At 45.3% G+C, this 22,444-nt stretch overlaps 1 protein-coding gene across 1 annotated transcript in view; it reads right to left on the minus strand.

Annotated features, from left to right (window-relative positions):
- The window catches only part of LOC115128516 (RNA polymerase II subunit A C-terminal domain phosphatase), a 128,526-nt gene that overhangs the window by 51,542 nt on the left and 54,540 nt on the right, over window positions 1-22,444 (minus strand). Inside the window, 1 exon segment of the mRNA XM_029658411.2 lies at window positions 4,120-4,397. Within this exon segment, the coding sequence (XP_029514271.2) occupies window positions 4,120-4,397 (278 nt within the window).

Below are 22,444 nucleotides of genomic sequence, written 5' to 3' on the forward strand. Positions count from 1 at the left end.
ACTGAAGTAAACATCAGCTGTCAATTCATTATATTGAAAATATAGAGCTGGGGTGAGGGGCATAAAATAAATAACTTTAATTAAAATAACTTCTCAGGGGACCAGGATGCCAGAGGGGCTGGAAATCTCAGAACAGAGATGCCGGTTCTATGGCTCTTTAGTTCTACTGTAGCTTAGCAACAGTTTCCTGTCCGTTTGGAGGCTAAAATGGAAAAGTGGTGAAGATGAGGAATGCAGAGATGGAGAAGTGGGATGGAGGCAACTCTTAGTCCCATCCGGTCATTCCGTAGCTGGTAAAGTGGCACAGAACTCTACCACTTTTCGTATTTATTTAACAGTACCACAACATTATGAGACCATCACTGAGGGATATTTAATGTTGTATGAATGTCTTATTCTATATTTTCATATATAAATGCAAGGCTTCTTCAAATACCCTTTAAGCTAATTGTTTCCCCAGGACGTTGTATTCAGAGGTATTGTATCCCGATGTGACCTTAAATGCCCTGAAAACAGACACATTAAATCGGTAGAGGAGAGAGAGGGATGGGTGGATAGATGGGGAGAGAGAGAAAGAGGGAGAGAGGGATGGGATGGATGGGGAGAGAGAGAGAAAGGGATGGGAGGATGGATGGATGGATAGATGGGGAGAGAGAGGGGGATGGGTGGATAGATGGGGAGAGAGAGAGAAAGAGGGAGAGAGAGAGAGAAAGAGAGGGATGGGTAGATAGATGGGGAGAGAGAGGGATGGGAGGATGGGGAGATAGATGGGGAGAGAGAGAGGGATGGGAGGATGGGTAGATAGATGGGGAGAGAGAGAGGGATGGGTGGATAGATGGGGGTGAGAGAGGGATGGGTGGATAGATGGGGAGAGAGAGAGAGAAAGAGGGAGAGAGAGAGAGAGAAAGAGAGAGGGATGGGTAGATAGATAGGGAGAGAGAAAGAGGGATGGGAGGATGGGGAGAGAGAGAAAGAGAGAGGGATGGGAGGATGGGTAGATAGATGGGGAGAGAGAGGGATGGGAGGATGGGTAGATAGATGGGGAGAGAGAGAAAGAGGGAGGGATGGGTAGATAGATGGGGAGAGAGAAAGAGGGATGGGAGGATGGGTAGATAGATGGGGAGAGAGAGAAAGAGGGAGGGATGGGTAGATAGATGGGGAGAGAGAGGGATGGGAGGATGGGTAGATAGATAGGGAGAGAGAGAAAGAGGAGGGATGGGTAGATAGATGGGGAGAGAGAAAGAGGGATGGGAGGATGGGTAGATAGATGATGGGGAGAGAGAGAAAGAGGGAGGGATGGGTAGATAGATGGGGAGAGATAGGGATGGGAGGATGGGTAGATAGATAGGGAGAGAGAGAGAGAGAGAAAGAGGGAGGGATGGGTAGATAGATGGGGAGGTGAGAGGGATGGGAGGATGGGTAGATAGATGAGGGGAGAGAGAGAACACTAGAGGTAACAAGGCAAGCTGCTTTTTATCCCTGGATTTCATTTGCATGTCTATCAGCGGTCAGGGTTCTGAGGAGACGCTGGTAGAGAACTACTGCAGCATGGTCTGCCAGACGGGGCACTGATAGAACGCTCGTTCGTCAAAACAGCTGATGTTCATGTCAGATAGTCATGTTTGTTGTTCGACATAACATATTTCTCTCTGAACAATCCACAACGTGCCTTGCTGAACACGGCCCAGGTCCACAACAGACCAGTGCCCCATCCACCCATGACGAACAAATCAAACAGGTAGTGCTCAGGCAGACTTGGGGAGAAAATACAGAGCTCATGAGAGCTGGATCCAGGCAGCTGACCCAACGACTGAACGCCAAGCAGAATTTTGTTCTGTTCCATTTCAGGCTAGCTGACTGGGGTTCTCCTCCACCACCAGCTCTTCTCCTGGTGTTAAACCTGTCAAACTCCTGTAGTTGAGTCAGCTCAACAAACAGAACATTTGTTGTGGAGATTTGGCATGAGATGGAAAGAGACGGGCACAGAAACAGGCAGAAGGAGAAAACAGAGGGGCTACAGCACCATTATCTGCCTGCCTGCCTGCGTGTAAGTACACAGAACCAGCAAAACAAGGAAAGCCTCTCTTATGTAACTTTGCCAATCAGCGCTGCCAGATTGGACCCAGAGACAGAAGCAGGATGAGGAGACTGATGGCCAGAAATATAAGAGGACCGGAGATGGACCATTAGGGCTGCTGTCATAAGATCTGCTGCTCCTTGTTAGACCTTAGAGGTCAGACACACAGAGAAAACTAACTGCCGATAGGTACTTGGCACAGTAGGAGACTGTTCCTTTTCTTGCTCGAACAAACAGAGTGGCTCATCATTGCAAAAGATTGGCTAAGCATGAGGCAGCCAGGCAGTCAACATAGTGGTGTTCTTTTTTCAGGAACTCCGGCGAGTGGCTACGATATGGCAGCAACTATAAAGAGTAGACTACACCATCACACAAAACGCTGATTGTTTTAGTGCGGTAGAACGTGATCCGGATCCTGAGCTTTGAGAAAAGAGTTTCCAGGGGCGGGGTGAAAACGTCGTACTTCGCAGCCACGGCCTAGAACAAAAGACACCACCCGCTGGGTAGCGACCTGGGACTGTCGAACCAGCCATTTCTACACGTAAAATCGGCCTGCCAGTCATCGCCCGACCACTTGACTTTGAGCCAATCAGAGAGCACGGACCTCTGCGAGAGGGTAGTCGGAAGGAGTGACAACAAAAAAAAGAGGGAACTTTTCCCTTTTCATCAGAGTTGTTCTAACAATAAAGCTGCATACATAATACATATTTTATCTTGTCTCTTAACGTTAGCTTGCTAACAGAGGCAGGCAGTCACACACACTAACCCATGTGGGATAGGGTTTTGAAATAAAGTCTCTATTCAAATAGTATCATGAATTTTTGTCAGATATCAGAAATACAAGTGTTTTTTTTTTTTTTAATTTACGTTTTTAATCTGAGCACTGCTGCGCGAGGGAGAGAGGCTGGCGCACTATTGCTGCAGCAGTAGCGTGATTGATGGTTGCGAGCGAGCAGACTGAGGGAGAGAGACGCAGTAGCCACTAGACAAGGCAACAGGGCTACAGCCAATATTAGCTAACTTGTAGCAGCCACAACGTAATTCATCATCACCTATATAACAGTGCCTGTCTTGACTGGAGTAGCTGAGTGAAGCTAGCTATTGTTAGCTAGGCTAATTGAAGCTACGTTTTCTCCCCAACCCCATTCATATAAAACAGCAGCCTGTTGGTTGCTCGTTGGAGCCTACGCTCTCCTTTTGCTAACTTTTAATTACGTAATTGTATTCCTTCCTGCATTGTATTAGTTCCCTCTGACTCCACAAGCATCTGAGAGGCACATTTCTGGAAGTCTAGACTCGCTACCCTGTCCCACAGCAGTAGGAGACTGTAACCCTAACCCTCTCCTCCCAGCTTGGAAACATCACCTAGGTATTACCACCACTACACTGAGTCAATGGTGCGACTGTGAATATGACCGCATCACTTCATAGTCCTTACCTTTAGATGTCTTTAAGCGGTCATCATAAGGCTGGTTGATGAAACACTTCTACTCATCCATTAGAAAACTGCTAATCTGCGCAGGGGTCTAAGGCACTGCCCCGCAGTGCTTGAGGCGTCACTACCGACCCGGGTTCGACAACAGGCTGTGTCATAACCGGCCGTGACTGGGAGCCCCATAGGACAACGCACAACTGGCCCAGCGTCGCCCGGGTTAGGGGAGTGTTTGGTATGGGTGGGCTTAACTTGGCTCATCGCGCTCTAGCGACTCCTTGTGGTGGGCCGGGCTGCTGCAGGCTGACTTTGGTTGCCAGTTGAACAGCGTTTCCTCCGACACATTGGTGCGGCTGGCTTCTGGGTTGAGTGAGAGGGTGTTAAGAAGCGCGGTTAGGCGGCTCATGTTATTTTGGAGGACACATTTCCTGAGCCCGTTGGGGAGTTACAGCGATGAGACAAGGTCGTAATTGGATCGCAATTAGATGTCATAAAATTGTGGTAAAATACAATAACAAATAAAAAATGTTTTATGAAAAAGTCTAAATTGGGTAATGGATTACATAACACTGCCCTGCCTGGTTTAAAGATGGTGCGCTGGGGGCCTTACCTTGGCACGCTACCCGTCATCATATCGCCCTGGTCACTAGGTGGCATCTGTGCCTTCTCCGTCTCCTCTATAACAGTGGCAAGACCCGGTTGGTGGTGGTGGTGGTGGTGGTGCTGCTGCTCGTGGTGCTGCTTCTCTCCCTCAGTGCTCTGTCCACTACTCTGGGGACGCTGCCCCTCTGCTTCCTCCTCCATCTCATCTTCCTCCTCCATCTCCCTTGTCTTCTTCCCCCGGCCATCTCCCTCCTCATCGCTCTCCTCATCTAGCATGTCGTCCACCTGTCAACAGAAAGGTGGTTGGGTGATGCTTGGCTCCCCCAGGGTAGGGTGGTTTATACAGTACAGCAGGCCTCTCAGTGTCTACCAGAGCGCTATATACAGTAGACAACACCTCAACCCTTCACCTAGATCCCATCAGATCATTAGAGTACACAATGAACCCCTTAGTTGAACCATTTACTTTCAGTTTGTTCTCTTGCACATCAAATCAAATTTACAGCGGTTAACATGGCCCAACAACAGCATTTAACATGACATGCTACCTCTTCACCTATGTCTTATTCTGGCCTGCTACCAAGTTACTTTCTATTCTCCAGGGAATAACCCAATCAGATGCCTCTCTGACTGCAGGGAACACCAATCCCGTGCTGTTTGGACATGCATTATTTAGAGAGGAAAATGAACCTGTGGAAAGTCTACGGCAAGGGGGTGTCAAAGTCATTCCATGGAGTGTCTGAAAGTGTTTGTTTTTTCCTTTCAATTATGACCTAGACAACCAGCTGAGGGGAGTGCTTTACTAAATAGTGATCTTAATTAATCAATCAAGTACAAGGATGGAGCGAGAATCCCCAGACACTTGGCCCTCTGTGTAATGAATTTGACACATGGTCTACAGGAATGTAGGCTATCCAAGCTGAGACTGATACTACACATTAGTGCAAGGCTTTATATTCCTGAACAAAAATGTCAGAGTAAAAGTTCTTTCAGTTTAATTGGATACATTATTATCTAATGAGATAAATGTTATATTAAAATAACAATGTTCACAGAGATTATTATAAAGAAGCAGTTTAAACCTTAGAGGTACAGAGGAGAACTCCCATAGTGCACTACATCATTTAATTATGCATATTCGATTCTATTTAGAAACATTTGCATACGGTATTTGATTTGATTTTTTAAAAATGGTTAAAAGAGGATATAGCCTACACCTTGGAGATTAACTGTTGCCACGACGATCACCAGAGTTAAATCCTTGGAGAATCGTATGAATACATTGACACAGCACCATATTTATTAGGAGGAATACTATCAATCAGTACTTTACAGTGAAAGGCTTCTTCCTTATAGCCATCTGTGGATGTCATGAAGGACTATGCTCCTAACCTGGACGATAGATTAAGGTTAATTACCTGATGGCACCCAATTCCCTATATATTCCCTACTACATTTGACCAGGATGACATTTGGGATGACTCAGTCTAAGAGAGTACACAACTCAACGAAAAGACAGCATTTAGGCTACAAACTGAAACCCAGGCCTTGGACACAGGATTGACCTACACAAATTAGAAAAGGACAAGCCAACGAGTCATTTCCAGATGATGCGCCCCCCCCCCCCCCCCCCCCTCCCTCAACCCTAGTGCCCTCGTATTACAGCAGTCCTCTAGTGTTCATTATCTCCTGAGGGCCATTTGGGCCAATTAAAATAGGGTGAGACCCCTCCCCCATTAACCTGAGGTAAAACTAAATCGATGTGGAAACGGACGGAGAGATTTGTCCTTATAATGGGAGAGAAGCCGAGGTGAGCAGTTAAGACTTCCATCATTTAACACACAAGCATAGTGCTACACTGTCAGAGCACTGGAGAGCTCGGATCACGGCAAAGGAAACACCCACGGAGCTGAGCTCATTTTGGGGGTCTGGCCAGGTTCATTAAGGTACCAACTGTTGTTGTTGTTGACGACATCAATTTAGACGGCCAAATACAACAAATACAGTATAGCATGGTGTTGACCTGGAATCAGCCAGAAACAATCCAAACGTTGTACTTTCACTGTCCTGCTGTTAGGTGTTTGTTTCTCTAATACAATTAGCTCAAGCCCCTAAGGCACCTGCGAATTAGGAATTGGGAATGTCGATGAAATTGCTGTTTGTAGGTTGTGTGTTCGTTTCTCATTGACAGAAAGTAGCCTAACACCAAGTGTAAGCCCACGGATCCCTGTTGCAGAACCACCATGTGTTTCCCAAACTAATCAAATGTTATTTGTCACATGCACCGAATACAACAGGTGTTGACCTTATAGTGAAATGCTTACTTTAAACAAGCCCTTAACCAACAACGTAGTTAAGAAAATACCCCCAAAAACAGTGAGAGATAAGAATAGCAAATAATGAAAGAGCAGCAGTAAATAACAACAGCAGGGCTATATACAGGGGGTACCGGTACAGAGTCAATACTCTGGAGAACAGGTCAGTAAATAACAACAGCTGGGCTATATACAGGGGGTACCGGTACAGAGTCAATACTCTGGAGAACAGGTCAGTAAATAACAACAGCAGGGCTATATACAGGGGGTACCGGTACAGAGTCAATACTCTGGAGAACAGGTCAGTAAATAACAACAGCTGGGCTATATACAGGGGGTACCGGTACAGAGTCAATACTCTGGAGAACAGGTCAGTAAATAACAACAGCTGGGCTATATACAGGGGTACAAGAGTCAATACTCTGGAGAACAGGTCAGTAAATAACAACAGCAGGGCTATATACAGGGGGTACCGGTACAGAGTCAATACTCTGGAGAACAGGTCAGTAAATAACAACAGCTGGGCTATATACAGGGGGTACCGGTACAGAGTCAATACTCTGGAGAACAGGTCAGTAAATAACAACAGCTGGGCTATATACAGGGGGTACCGGTACAGAGTCAACACTCTGGAGAACAGGTCAGTAAATAACAACAGCTGGGCTATATACAGGGGATACCGGTACAGAGTCAATACTCTGGAGAACAGGTCAGTAAATAACAACAGCAGGGCTATATACAGGGGGTACCGGTACAGAGTCAATACTCTGGAGAACAGGTCAGTAAATAACAACAGCTGGGCTATATACAGGGGGTACCGGTACAGAGTCAATACTCTGGAGAACAGGTCAGTAAATAACAACAGCTGGGCTATATACAGGGGGTACCGGTACAGAGTCAATACTCTGGAGAACAGGTCAGTAAATAACAATAGAGGGGCTATATACAGGGGGTACCGGTACAGAGTCAATACTCTGGAGAACAGGTCAGTAAATAACAACAGCTGGGCTATATACAGGGGGTACCGGTACAGAGTCAATACTCTGGAGAACAGGTCAGTAAATAACAACAGCTGGGCTATATACAGGGGGTACCGGTACAGAGTCAATACTCTGGAGAACAGGTCAGTAAATAACAACAGCTGGGCTATATACAGGGGGTACCGGTACAGAGTCAATACTCTGGAGAACAGGTCAGTAAATAACAACAGCAGGGCTATATACAGGGGGTACCGGTACAGAGTCAATGTGTGGGGGCACAGGTGTTGAGGTAATTATGTACATAATATTAAGATAAAGTGACTACGCATAGATAATAACAGAGAGTAGCAGCAGCTACACATACTGGCCTGTCTGTTTCTGTCTTTGAAGAAGTTTGCTTATTAGTGGTACTTTACAGAACACCGCCAGAGTCTCTTGACGGGCAGTATTTTCTCCCCTTTTCCACATGATCGATAACGGTGTGAATGTAGTGGGGCTGTGGCAGGTCCTGATGCATTTCAAAGAGGCAGGGACCATCTTTCTGTCAGAAATGATGTTCACGTACTGTATATACACCTCAGAGCGGGACTTTAAACTAGTGTAGCCGATATATCACAACGCACCAGTAGTCAGATAGGAGCGCTCTGCATCACGTAATGGCAGCAGGGTATTGGTGTTTCAGCTGACTTGTTCCAGACAGTTTAATAATCCATCAATACAAGAGAGACACAGATGTATTTATGTAAAATAAATAGTACTTACCTTATCCATGCACTCTGCCGATAAAATGAATGCTGACAGTGAAATGCAGTTTATTATTACAGATATTCAATATCAAACCAAGCATAAACTACCAGCAACACTAGTCCTTCGTTGACTCCCTGAAGCGTATTTCAGCGACGAATATTCTTGACAACTTAAAATCAATGTAAGCCCTCACATCACAGAATCATCTCCACACACTCCACTGAGTCAATAAGAACCCTGCAGAAGAGTCATCCCCTCTGGCTGTGTTTGGTCCCTCGGAGGCGCGACTACCAATAAGACAAATAAACCCCCAAATCCCCAAGGAGGGTCATGCTGAGATCATCAGGGATTACAGAGACTGATAAAACAAATACAAATGGTCTCTGGATTCTCTTAAAATAGCTCATAAACACAATCACTGTAATCCTTGGACAGTCACAGTCAACCAAACACCTTCCCCTTTCATCCACCACCACTTGCTGTTTGCTAAAGCATAGGCCTAACTTGAATACTTTCAGCTGAACCCATCTCTGAACGTGCAGTAAGGCAGTGTGGCCGTGCCCCCGAGGCCTGCCGTGTGATAGGCTCAAATCACTACCCTGCCAGAATGCAGCTCAGAACGTCAGAGTGGTTCATATCTGTCTCCTGCAGAGCGGCAGGCATTTAACAATCCCCAGAACCAGCATGGGATGTGTCCGAAATGGCACCCTATTCCCTACACAGTGCACTACTTTAGACCCGACCATATGGGCCCTGGTCAAAATCAGTGCACTTACAAAAGGAAATAGGGTAAGATTTGCAGTGGAGCCATGGTCTTCACCACAGAGGCATTTCACTTCACGCAATGTAATGTTCCTGTCGGTAATAAGAGCCCAAGCAGAGAGAAACATGCTACAGCAGCAGCACAGCTTCTCAGAACACCACATGGAGTCTGCAGGGAGCCAGAGTGTTCCAGAGGCCTCGCCATTACAAGGAGCACTGACACCAGAATATAAAAGGAAATCAGACATTTTTATTGCGTGCTAAATGCACCGGCCTCTATACCCCTAACGGAATGAAGAGGACCCGTGAGGAGAGAAGTGTTAGTGCCTTAAGAAAACACGATGACTAGGGTTTGGACTGTCATATCTGCTGTAATGTGCCATGCTCATTCATCTCTGCACATCAGTGGCCCAAAACCTTTTGTAAAGAAGCTGGAAAAACCAGAGGCTGGTGAGATTAGGGCACCCTACACGTACACCAGGCTTAACAGAGCTAGAAAACATTCTGAAGGTTTACTTCGGTGGATTGGATTGCAGTTTAGATCCACTTGGTGGACTGCATCTCAGACTCTATTCAGTCAGGCTTTAGTCCCCTGTATAGATATGACCATGAGCCAGGCACGCACACACTTAAAGCTAAAACTCTTCCTCATAAGTTACCTTGGTTACTGGCCACTTCAAAACGGGAACGATTCAGACAGAGACAGTCATGATAATTGACAGCAGGACTTTAGAATTATCGGACACCCACACAGACAAAGAGATGTCACAGCTCTTCCCGTCTGTCATTCTCCCTCCGTCTGCTTGAGTCCTAATGAAAGGACGTGGATGGAAAGCAGTGGACGGATGTGTATTGATGAAACACAAGCCGAACAGAACAGTTGGATCTGTCAATGTCCACAAGAAGAAAACTACATCGGCTGAACATGTTCTAGACAACTCTGCATCACTTTGATTCATCTCTTAGGAGGACACGAGCTGTGTCTGAAATGGCTTTTGACCGGGACCCACCTAGTGAATAGGGTGCTATTTCGCACCCACCCACGGTCTTCTACTGTGTTTTGATTGGGCTTAAAAGATGGCGAGGCTCACAGCCAAACCTATAATGGGGGAAGACAGTGATACAGCGATTGGTCAGGGGACATGTTCACCAGAGTGATTGACAGACCGGCAGACGAGAGCCATCTTAAGACACACATGGCTGTCAGAAACAAAGACCCCAGAACTGAGAGGAAAAGTAGTTCACTCCTCGACATGAAGTAAATATGCTTGAGAGTCAAACTAGGGGGAAGAAATTGACATTTCCACCCAAGGAAAAATCCTGATATGAAATTCAATGCATGTTAACTCATAGGAAACGCCATGTAGATCTGGAGTTTGTGACCTAAGCTGTCTAAACAGCTACACAACCTTGGGGTTGGAAACAGCATGTCTTTACAAAGAGTTATGAGACCAGTCAACTCTGGTTTGACCTCATTAACCATAATGCAGCATTTTTTATTCATATCTGGACATCACAAATGAATTGCATTACCAGTACAGTGACTCAGCTTAAGAATGAGAATGAAGGCTTATAAGGCTGATATGAAAGCTTATAATTGGACGGCTTTATACAATATGCTGCTACAGGCAGAAGTGAATGTGATATGATGGGCCATGATGCTCAACAGGGACACAGGTGGATCCCAGGGAGCTGCAGGGAACTCCCGGTTCAGTGTTATCACTGTGATGAATGCCTTTAGCAGGGGAGGTGTCACCAGTAGTGCCGTAAGAGAACAGAACTGGTGAGGTGTCACCATGAAATGTGTTTGATAATAATCTGAGAACAGGAACCTAAAACATTCATCCTAATTATTCAATGTCTTGAACCAGACAGGACGGAGCAGCTATTGTACTGTACCGCGTGTCTCAGAGTCCCATATGGTCGGTCTCTAAGGAAGAAGCCCTGGCTTAGTCTTGGCAGACTTTTGAAGAAGCATAAGTGAATGAATTACCATTATATTTAAGATATAAATATGGATAACTGTTGAGATAAACTTCAGGATGGAAGTGTGTGAATACTTAAAGTTTGAAGTCTAACTTCGACTCCTGAAGGGGGGAGTGAGCAGCACAGTGTGTTGAAGGAAAAAAAAAAAAACAGTTCTACAGAACCACACACAGGAAACGACACATTGTTAACGCAAGTCAAATCGTTATCCATTCACCAGCTCAGTGGTGGTGAGATTCCTTCACAATGGGGCTCAAATCAACAGCAAAACTAGCTTTTAAAAACTGTCCTTGGAGTTGAAAAGAAACCGTTTCAGGTGGAGGGAAACTTTTTCAATGTCTTCAGGACGTCATCTTGAAGTACTGTGGAGTCTGGCTGTGAAAGAAAAATAAACATTTATATTTGTTAAGAGACTGGACTGGCTAAGCCGTTTACACACAGACTGGATAATACTGCTGCTAGAGGCAGAGGTGAACCTGAGGCGAGCGGACAGAGACAGGTAGAGACTTCGAGGTAGATTGACTCACACTGCCCAGGTTCAGGAGTTCAGATAATCAATCAGCGCTCATCTTTCTGAACCACTGCTGTTAGCTCTAGGTTATTGGAGAGAGAAATTCAGCTCTGAGCAGACATACTTCATTGAAGGGATTATACAACTTTTACTGGCCGTCCAGACGATTGGCTACTTGGCTTGAGCAGGGGAAGGGCCCAAATGTAGTGATTGAGAAGATTATTGACCGAAAAGAAAACACTAAAACACTGGGAGTAAATAAGAAAAGTTCAGTATCTTTTTTTCAGGTCCATGAATAAAAAACATTTGGCAAGTCGCCAGCTTAGACGATTATTGTAGACAATCAAACTCTTTCATGCTACGTAAACTCATTAAAAACAACCTCCCAGTCTCTCTGTTTAGCTCCTATAGTTCACTCCCCAAATGACACATAGAGAAGTGCTTCTCCTAGCAGGGGTATCACACTTGACACCACCAGGTCAATTATTGGATTTCACTGCAAGTCCACTTCCCCAGACTCAGGAAAGTGTTTTATCAATACCCATATGTCAGTCACACAAATACAAGAATGACAAGTACATACCGGGGAAAGTAGGAGAAGAAGAAAATGTTCCTGAGGTATGAGTGAGACTAGTAAAGTGACAGACACCCACGCTACAACTGAGCCTGTGAGAGACCTCCACTGCCACTTCTCTCTCCATCAATTATCTCACTGTGCTCCTCGGGGGCCGGGGCCAGATCAAAGACCATATGCTTCCTCTGTAACACAGCCTAGAGCAGCCAGGAGCCAGTCCCATTCTGATAGGCGCAATTATCCAAGAAGGAAGTTAAATCTTCAAAGCAGCCCTGTCTCGTCTTGTCTATCTGCTCTTAGCTACCAGTCCCAACCTCGGGCTGGGCGATATGGCTCAAAATATTATATCACACTACTTAAATGGTTTTGCTGGTATGTTTTTGAATAATACACCTTTTAAAATTGCTTTGAGTATTGTGTAACCCTTGGTTGGCAACACATACATTCCAAGTGATTTCAATGGGTCTTTCTCCATTCTGATAGTATAAAACAGTTCAGTTCAATTCAACTTCAACCCCCCCCCCACCCCCCAAAAAATCAGCATTTTCATACATTTCCTGCACTAATTTGAGATCCTTTGCCACGTTGGGCTGCACGATATGGGCAAACAATCTTGACTTGCGATTTAGAGCAAAACACCCGGGTGTTGTAATCATGGAAATATAATAATTAACATAATTCTACAGTTCGGGTATAATAGTTAGAACTTTGAATACAGAGTTGTGTGACGTGACATCAAATGAAAATGCCAGGGAGGAGTTATTGTGACAAGGGTAGGAACCAAAGTGTTGATAAGTGTTTTCTAGGGGACCCTATAATCTTACTTCATGTAGCTAACATATTCATGCTTCGCATATTCCTCTTTGATTTAGAAGACACTGTTGCACAAACAACAAGCTGATTTAGGTCTACACCATCACCTGGTATTATTAGGCTGTATAGTTAGTTTGTTCTGACAGTACATTTAGTAGCTAGCCAGTGATTAGCGGCTTACACGATTTAGGCCCAACTGGCTAAGAAAAGACAAACAAACCATTTGCAGACGTAAGAAACACAAACTAATAGTGTAATGATAGAAAACAGCATCGTTGTCGTCAACATTGCTGCATGTGCTTCACTGACCATGCAGACTGAACGTAAGTGTCTCGTGGTCGAGGAACAATAAACCAAACACTCCAATACCGTTACAGAAGGAAAAGTAAAAACCCAAACCGGTCCGTGCATCAATACCAGTATATTGTAAAATACGGCATACCGCCCAGCCCTAGTAGTCCAACCCTCATGAAAACACTCTGCTCTCAGCAGAGGGATGGGATTTTGTTAAGAGGTGTATATGAACAGTAAAGGACAGGACCACCTTTTTTTTCTCCAGCTTTCCCAGAGAAATAGAACCTGCAGGTTAACCAAAAAATACTGTGCTTAGGCGTAAGTGAAAAGTTGTAGGAAATCAAAAGAAAATAAGTAACCGACAAGGATTAACTCACTTGACATCTAACACCTACTAAAAACAGACACAAATATGCACATTGAAATATAAAAAGGGGACGTCTTTCCATAGCCGCCACCTCTCCCCCCTAACAAGAAAACAGAACAGAGAGGTTCAGCTCCAAACAGTCCCCCCCTTCTGATAGTGATGCTGTCAGGTTGCCAAGGACTGTGAAAATGAGGGAACTGATCAGAGGGAATATTCAGGGGTCCAGGTTTTGGGAGAGATGATGGCGTTGCACACCTGGTGATGGAGTGGTCTGGCATGGGCCAGGGACAGTTGTAATTTACTGATCACTGACAGCAACTGACCCTACAGTACAGACCTCACACAACTCAGACTGCTGTGGGGAAAGTAGTCTGAGAGGACAGCTAACCCTGTGTGGCCTGTTTCAGCACCTTGGACAGTGACATCAAGCAGTCAGAGAGAAATATTTATACTCTCTGTAGCAGGAATAATAATAGTGGAGAAGAAAGGAATGAAGAATTTGTAGAGGTTTCACATCCAGTCACTTTAACAAGTCTACCCCTGAACACACGTCAGTCAGCCAGTCCTTAAAAAGGACATCAGACTTGTGACCTGGACCAAGGAAAAAAAGGTCAACAGACTGAGCTAGGGACAAAGCAAGCAATGAAGTCAGCGGTGAAGCAATGTCCATCACCTGAATCTGATCAGACAAGGGATTATGGGGTGAGATGCAGAACTGTGTCTGTAGGCGGTCTGTGGCCGTTTCCCCAGGTGTACCCTGGGAGAGGAAAGGGTGACGTCCTGCAGCGGCGTGGCATTTTAGCACGGGCTCTGCTCTAATCCAGTGTGATGTCTGTCTGCTTGATGTTAAGGGTCAACAGGAGACTCGCACGGCTGCGTTATTCCTTTTAGAGATTGGAAACTGATTGGAAAAGATTGATGACGGGATGTAATAAGACTGTGGTTGGTGTTTTGTCAAATCAGTCCACTTTATCCATAGACTATTTCTTTGCTAGTTATAAACCCAACAGTGAGGACGAAGCTCTCGAAATGGAGAAAAACTGTCACCCACTGCTTGCTCTTAAGCTGCATGGCAATCCACTCCACATCACTGCATTGCCAACCACAGGACTGTTCACGCTACCAATAGCCACATCAAATAGCAGCCTCTCTTATCTGGCCCCCGGCACCTTGGTCAGCCCCGAGAGAGGCTTTAGACCAGCAGCTAATAAATATAATAGCCTGTTTGCATGCAGGCAAATAAACCAATTAAATAACCTCATCACAGGCAGGTGACTGGTCTCTGGACCATCTGCCATTTTGGTGAATGTGGGGGAGACGGAAAACTCTTCTGCTTTGCTGTGATTCCCCACCCCACAACCTGGGACCAGTTTCAGTCAGACGCCGCAGGCAGTGGCACCACCCAGAGTGATCAAGGTTCTCCCACTCCCTTTCTGGCAGGTTGGCTGGCATGGGCTGGTCTGGTCACATGTGGCTGGCTGATTGGTATATCCTGACCTGTTCCCCAGGCCAGACCTCAGAACACAGCCCAATCCTGGAACAATCAAAGAACAATCCTCAGCTAAAAAAAAAAGTAGAGCCATTCACAGGCATTCATAATGTCTGATCACAGAGGACTCAGAAAGCAAGAAACAACACATTTTCACAGAGACAAAAAGCTTGCCAGACACTTTTTCTTCCTATTGTAGAAACATGGAAATCTTGGATGATCCATTCTGTTGCTGAATCATTTTTAATCACCCCACTGGCTCGTTATAAATTATACAGTGATGTCTTCTTCAGGCAGCCTCCTTTCCGTTCAGTTGGTAGCGTGGAGAGGAGGGGGGGGAGTGAGAAGAGAGGAAGCAGGGGGCTCAGTTCTTGTAATCTGCAGAAGACACAGCAGCCCAATCCCCCCAAAAATTCTCTGTCTCCATCCTCTATCTGTGAAGGCAGAGAGACACAATGGCCATCTCATTACAACCCACTCCGGGGGAGAGATACCTTGACTGCCTCGGTTCCCTTCTGTTCCATACTGAGAGGAGATACAATATCAAAGATAAAGGCTTCTCATTCGCTTGGAGCCAGATGATGCGTCTCAACGTTTTTCAGGGACACAGCATTCTGAGCGCTGGTCATGTTTTTCATTCGTTTCTCCAGAAGGCTCTTTCTCTTAGTCATGCTGGGCTTTTGTGCCGGTTTGAAGAGGCGAAAGATGAAAAGAGGAGATGGCCGTCCATTGAAACAAGGACAAACTAAATAATTATTATCACTTCTGGTTGTGTTATCACCCCAGACATCCGACAGATTCACACTGACAAAATGAGTTCTCTGAAAAACGTACACACACACACTCAGTGTGTGGGTAGAGCATTAGTTTCTCTGAAAGCTGTCGCAGAGAGCAGAGAGCATGGATTAGCTGGCATTTCTACTGCAAAAGATGTTAGAAGAGGATAGCATACAAACAACAACAAAAAAGGGAGAAAGGACTTAACTAGAACGTCTGATTTTCTAGGAGACTTCTAAAACACATGGAGGAATAGAGACCGCAGCAGTTCTCTGTCCAATTTCAATCGTAATGTGATTCTATCAATGAAGGTAAAGAGCTGTGTCCTGTCCATTCCTAGCATTGCAGCTATGTAAAACATCTCAATTTAAACCTCTTTTTGTTCATACTAGCACTCGACAGGTTATTTCTGGTTGCGAGGCAGCGACAGTATTCTCTCTCTTCCAGGTCAGACAACTGTCCACTGGGGTCGGACCCCACTGACGGATATGATACGTGTGATCAATAGCCTGGAGAATTGAGAGAACATTGGGTGAGCATGGATCCCCATGGTGACTGATGAGTTCTACTAGATGTTGCTCTGCTACTAGGTCTCACAGGAGTCCCTTTGCATCATCACTGGCCTGATACTACTTCAAGACATTTTAAAAAGGGACGCCTCTGGATTTCCCCTCAGAGACCGATGAACTCGTGGACACCATTTTATGCCTTGTCGTGCTGTTTGGAGGAAGTTGCTAACTAGCGTTAGCGCAATGACTGGAAGTCTACGGTAACAACTAGTATGCTAGCTGTTACCATAGATTCATTACGCCAACGCTAGTTAGTATTGGCTCGCGAAACTATCCCTAACGTCCTTCATAGTAGACGCAGTGTGAATTCCAAACTATCTATAATGGTCACCACGTCATTATGTTTTTCAATTACTGTAATGGCAGTGAAAATAATTTAGAGTGTATTTGGAAAATAGTCAGACCCCTTTTTCCACATCTCGTTACATTACAGCCTTATTCTACAATGGATTAAATCATTTTTCCCCTCAACAGTCTACACACAATACTCCATAATGACAAAGCAAAAACAGGTATATATTGTGCCAGTGAAGTTTGGACACCTACTCATTCAAAGGTTTTAATTTATTTGTACTATTTTAGAATAATAGTGAAGACAAAAACTATGAAATAACACATGGAGTCATGTAGTAACCAAAAAAAGTTTAATAAATCAAATGTTATATTTGAGATTCTTCAAAGTAGCCACCCTATGCCTTGATGACAGCTTTGCACACTCTTGGCATTCTCTCAACCAGCATCATGAGGAAGTCCCTTGGAATGCATTTTAATTAACAGGTGGGCCTTGTTAAAAGTTACATTTGTGGAATTTCTTTCCTTCTTAATGCATTTGAGCCAATCAGTTGTGTTGTGACAAGGTAGGGGTGGTATACAGAAGATAGCCCTATTTGGTAAAATACCAAGTCCATATTATGGTAAGAACAGCTCAAATAAGCAAAGAGAAACAGCAGTCCATCATTACTTGAAGACATGATGGTCACACAATACGTAAAACGTCAAGAACATTGAAAGTTTCTTCAAGTCTAGTCACAAAACTATCAAGCGCTATGATGAAAATGGCTCTCATGAGGACCGCCACAGGAAAGGAAGAGGTACCTCTGCTGCAAAGGATAAGTTCAATTAGAGTTACCAGCCTCAGATTGCAGCCCAAATAAATGCTTCAGAGTTCAAGTAGCAGACATCTCAACATCAACTGTTTAGAAGAGACTGTGTGACTCAGGCCTTCATGGTCGAATTGCTGCAAATAAACCAGTACTAAAGGACACCAATAATAAGAAGAGACTTGCTTGGGCCAAGAAACAAGAGCAATTGACATTAGACTGGTGGAAATCTGTCCTTTGGTCTGATGAGTTCAAATTTAAGATGTTTGGTTCCAACCGCTGTGTCTTTGTGAGACGCAGAGTAGGTGAACGGATGATCTCCGCATGTGTGGTTCCCACCGTGAAGCAATCCAATTGAGATAGTTTGGGATGAGCTTGGGACGGCAGAGTGAAGAAAAGCAGCCAACAAGTGCAAAGCAAATGTGGGAACTCCTTTAAGACCGTTGGAAAAGCATTCCAGGTGAAGCTGGATGAGAGAATGCAAAGAGTGTGCAAAGCTGTCATCAAGGCAAAGGGTGGCTACTTTGAAGAATCTCAAATATATTGATTTGTTTAAAACTTTTTGGTTACAACATTAATTCCATGTGTTTTTTCATAGTTTTGATATCTTGTAGAAAATAGTAAAAATAAAGAAAAACTCTTGAGTAGGTGTGTCCAAACTTGTGCATGTATAAATAATTATGGACTCGGAGAGGTGAAGAGCCATGCGTCCTCAGAAACACGATCCTGCCAAGCCGCACTGCTTCTTGACACTGCTCGCTTAACCCGGAAGGCAACCGCACCAATGTGTCGGAGGAAACACCCTCCAGCTGGCGACCGAAGTCAGTTTGTAGGCGCCCGGCATGCCACAAGGAGTTGATAGAGTATGATGTGACAAGGAAATCCCGGCCGGCCAAAACCTCCCCTAACCCGGAAAACGCTGGTCCAATTGCGCACCACCTCGTGAGTCTCCCGGTCACGGCCAGCTGTGACACAGCCTGGAATCGAACCCGGGTATGTAGTGACGGCTTCGACCGCTGCACTACTCGGGAGGCCAGCAAAAACTGTATAGAAATTTTAGCAAATGTATTAAAAATAAAAAAACAAATACCGTATTTACTCAAGTATTCAGACCCTGTGCTATAAGACTCAAAATCGCGCTCACGAGCATCCGGTTTCCATTGATTATCCTTGAGATGTTTCTTCAACTTGATTGGAGTCCACCTGCGGTAAATTAAGTTGATTGTACAGGATTTGGAAAGGCACACAGGTTAGGGACTCCTCTATATAAAAAGGTCCCACAGTTGACAGTGCATGTCAGAGCAAAAAAAACAAGCCAGGAGGTCAAAGGAATTGTCCATAGAGCTCCGAGACAGGATTGTGTCAAGACACAAAAAATTCTGCAGCATTGAATGTCCCCAAGAACACAGTGGCCTCCATCATTCTTATATGGAAGAAGTTTGGAACCACCAAGACTCTTCCTAGAGCTGGCCGCCCAACCAAACTGAGCAAATGGGGGAGAAGGGCCCTGGTCAGGGAGGTGACCAAGAACCCGATGGTCACTCTGACAGAGCTCTAGGAGTTCCTCTTTATTGATGGGAGATCCTTCGAAAAAGAAAACCATCTCTGCAGCACTGTACCAATCAAGCCTAATCTTATGTCTGTAAGGTAGCTAGTAGCTACTGCACATCCACAACATTAGTGGGCATCCAGCTGTCATGATACTCGGTATCATGGTTCGGTTCTTTGAAAAGACACTACAATCTTCAGCTAACTTTAGCCACCGCTATCTAAAAATCATTGGAAGTGATGGGGGCATGTCATTACTTGACGAAAATCACGAAATCAACTCAAACTCCATTTGGTTCGATGTTAAAGGTTATTTGGCCATAAAAAAAAGAAACATGTTCAAATGCCTCCATCATTACCATAGATTTTTAGCTAGCAGTGGCTATAGTTAGCAATGGCTGTTTAATGAAAACCGAACCACAGATTACAAATTCTCCTGACCTATAGACTACTTTCAGAGTGAGGAACCATCTAACATCATGTTGTAAAATAGTGAAATACTCCTTTAATAGGTTTTAGCCTTGTGTCCACATGGCTAGATGTAGGGGGTTGAATAACGTCAACATTCTGATTGTTGGGGGTGGAGCAGATTTTACACCCTTCGGCTCTCTGGCTCTCCCTTTCTTGATTTATTCAAGACTGTCGAAAATATTTTTGTTGTGTGAGGAAGATGGAAGGGGTACAAAATGAATAAATGAGGGGGAAAGTGGCTTGTGGCTTCAATTTTCCCTGCCCACCAGTTCAGAGGTAGTGTGCTATACAGTGGTGGTCCTTACCAGGAGGGTGGTCTGTGTTTTTACTGTGAGGGCGAGGCTGTGTGTCTGATGTTTATCATGGGAAGGCGGGTCGTGTCCGTCTAATTCGCGCTGAGGTGTGAAAGGCGAGAGACAGACGGGGACCTGGAACACAGCTGATAAGAGAGGAGACACTGACACCAAACACTCGTCTCCACACAGCCGTGGAAGAGTGCTTTTTTCCATCCATTTACACAGGAAACAGACTAATGAGCAGCTTGACTATGTTTGTCTCACCGTTGGGTAACTGATGTGATTCCGGTGCAACCTTATGGGAACACCAGTAACCGTAAACTCTTCTGAGGGAGTCAACACCAAGTCAAAGAAAACCCTGGCCTTGAAGGACATAAATGACATAGCGTAGTTCGTCAGCATTCATTAGTTCAGGATGTTCCAGGAGAAGGTGCTGACTGGATGAGAACATAGGATATACTGCAACTCATTCCAGAACCGTTCTCATTCGCCAGAGGAAGAAGACCTGGGTTCAAATAGTGTTTCAAATCTTGCTGATGTGGACAGTAAAATCCGATTAGAACTCAGCCCAGGAGTTCTAATCTGATCTGCCCTGGTGAGATGTTTACAGTTCAGCACAATACTTCCTGATCCAATAACAGACAGTACTGGGATTCACCCCCCATCTGTCCTCTGCTTTTAATGACACATAAAACAATGCCTGCTCAGTGACGACTACATGCCAGACAACACCCTATCAGATCGAACAGATAGCACAGGGGTTAGGATGACCGCAGTCACTGTAGGATTGAACAGGGGCACAATGCCAACCAGGTTATAATACACTGCTCAAAAAAATAAAGGGAACACTAAAATAACACATCCTAGATCTGAATGAATGAAATATTCTTATTAAATACTTTTTTCTTTACATAGTGGAATGTGCTGACAACAAAATCACACAAATCAAATTTATCAACCCATGGAGGTCTGGATTTGGAGTCACACTCAAAATTAAAGTGGAAAACCACACTACAGGCTGATCCAACTTTGATGTAATGTCCTTAAAACAAGTAAAAATGAGGCTCAGTAGTGTGTGTGGCCTCCACGTGCCTGTATGACCTCCCTACAACACCTGGGCATGCTCCTGATGAGGTGGCGGATGGTCTCCTGAGGGATCTCCTCCCAGACCTGGACTAAAGCATCCGCCAACTCTTGGACAGTCTGTGGTGCAACTTGGCGTGGCGTTGGTGGGTGGAGCGAGACATGATGTCCCAGATGTGCTCAATTGGATTCAGGTCTGGGGAACGGGCGGGCCAGTTCATAGCATCAATAAATTCCTCTTGCAGGAACTGCTGACACACTCCAGCCACATGAGGTCTAGCATTGTCTTGCATTAGGAGGAACCCAGGGCCAACCGCACCAGCATATGTCTCACACGGGGTCTGAGGGTCTCATCTCGGTACCTAATGGCAGTCAAGCTACCTCTGGCGAGCACATGGAGGGCTGTGCGACCCCCCAAAGAAATGCCACCCCACACCATGACTGACCCACCGCCAAACCGGTCAGGCTGGAGGATGTTGCAGGCAGCAGAATGTTCTCCATGGCGTCTCCAGACTGTCACGTCTGTCACATGTGCTCAGTGTGAACCTGCTTTCATCTGTGAAGAGCACAGGGCGCCAGTGGCGAATTTGCCAATCTTGGTGTTCTCTGGCAAATGAAAAACGTCCTGCACGGTGTTGGGCTGTAAGCACAACCCCCACCTGTGGACGTCGGGCCCTCATACCACCCTCATGGAGTCTGTTTCTGACCGTTTGAGCAGACACATGCACATTTGTGGCCTGCTGGAGGTCATTTTGCAGGGCTCTGGCAGTGCTCCTCCTCCTCCTCCTTGCACAAAGGCGGAGGTAGCGGTCCTCGCTTTGATGTGCCATCCTGGATGAGCTGCACTACCTGAGCCACTTGTGTGGGTTGTAGACTCCGTCTCATGCTACCACTAGAGTGAAAGCACCGCCAGCATTCAAAAGTGACCAAAACATCAGCCAGGAAGCATAGGAACTGAGAAGTGGTCTGTGGTTCCCACCTGCAGAACCACTCCTTTATTGGGGAGGTCTTGCTGCCTATAATTTCCACCAGTTGTCTATTTCATTTGCACAACAGCATGTGAAATTTATTGTCAATCAGTGTTGCTTCCTAAGTGGACAGTTTGATTTCACAGAAGTGTGATTGACTTGGAGTTAAATTGTGTTGTTTAAGTGTTCCCTTAATTTTTTTGAGCAGTGTAGTTCTAATGGCCATTAGGTGCAAGCAGTGTCCTATGGTGTAATGCTACTGTAAGTAGCCTTGCGCGAGCCTTGGAGCAGGAGCCGATCTCCTGTTGCTGTAGCGCGAGGCAGCTTGATGTACAAAGTACAACCCCTGGACAGGACTCTAGTCTATCAGAGGGCCTTACCCAAAATCTCTCTCCTTAATGCAGAGTGCCAAGGAGACGCCGGGTCTCATTTTTACAGTCTTCAGTGTGACTCAGCCGGGGATCCAAATCCCAACCATCCAATCTCAGGGCGGACCCAAACCACAAGGCCAATGAAATGGTGGCGTAATGCGAAAGGCTGCGTAACTACACCGCTAACAAGGTTGAATGGCCAAAGGATATGAATGTCACCTAAACCAGATATGCTAAAGCAGATGTTAGCATAACTGCTTGCAGTGGGTTATGGCAGAATGCTAAAGGCTCGGTAATAACAGCACTAACAA

This window comes from Oncorhynchus nerka, linkage group LG4 (assembly GCF_034236695.1).
Source record: "Oncorhynchus nerka isolate Pitt River linkage group LG4, Oner_Uvic_2.0, whole genome shotgun sequence".
NCBI lineage: Eukaryota > Metazoa > Chordata > Actinopteri > Salmoniformes > Salmonidae > Oncorhynchus > Oncorhynchus nerka.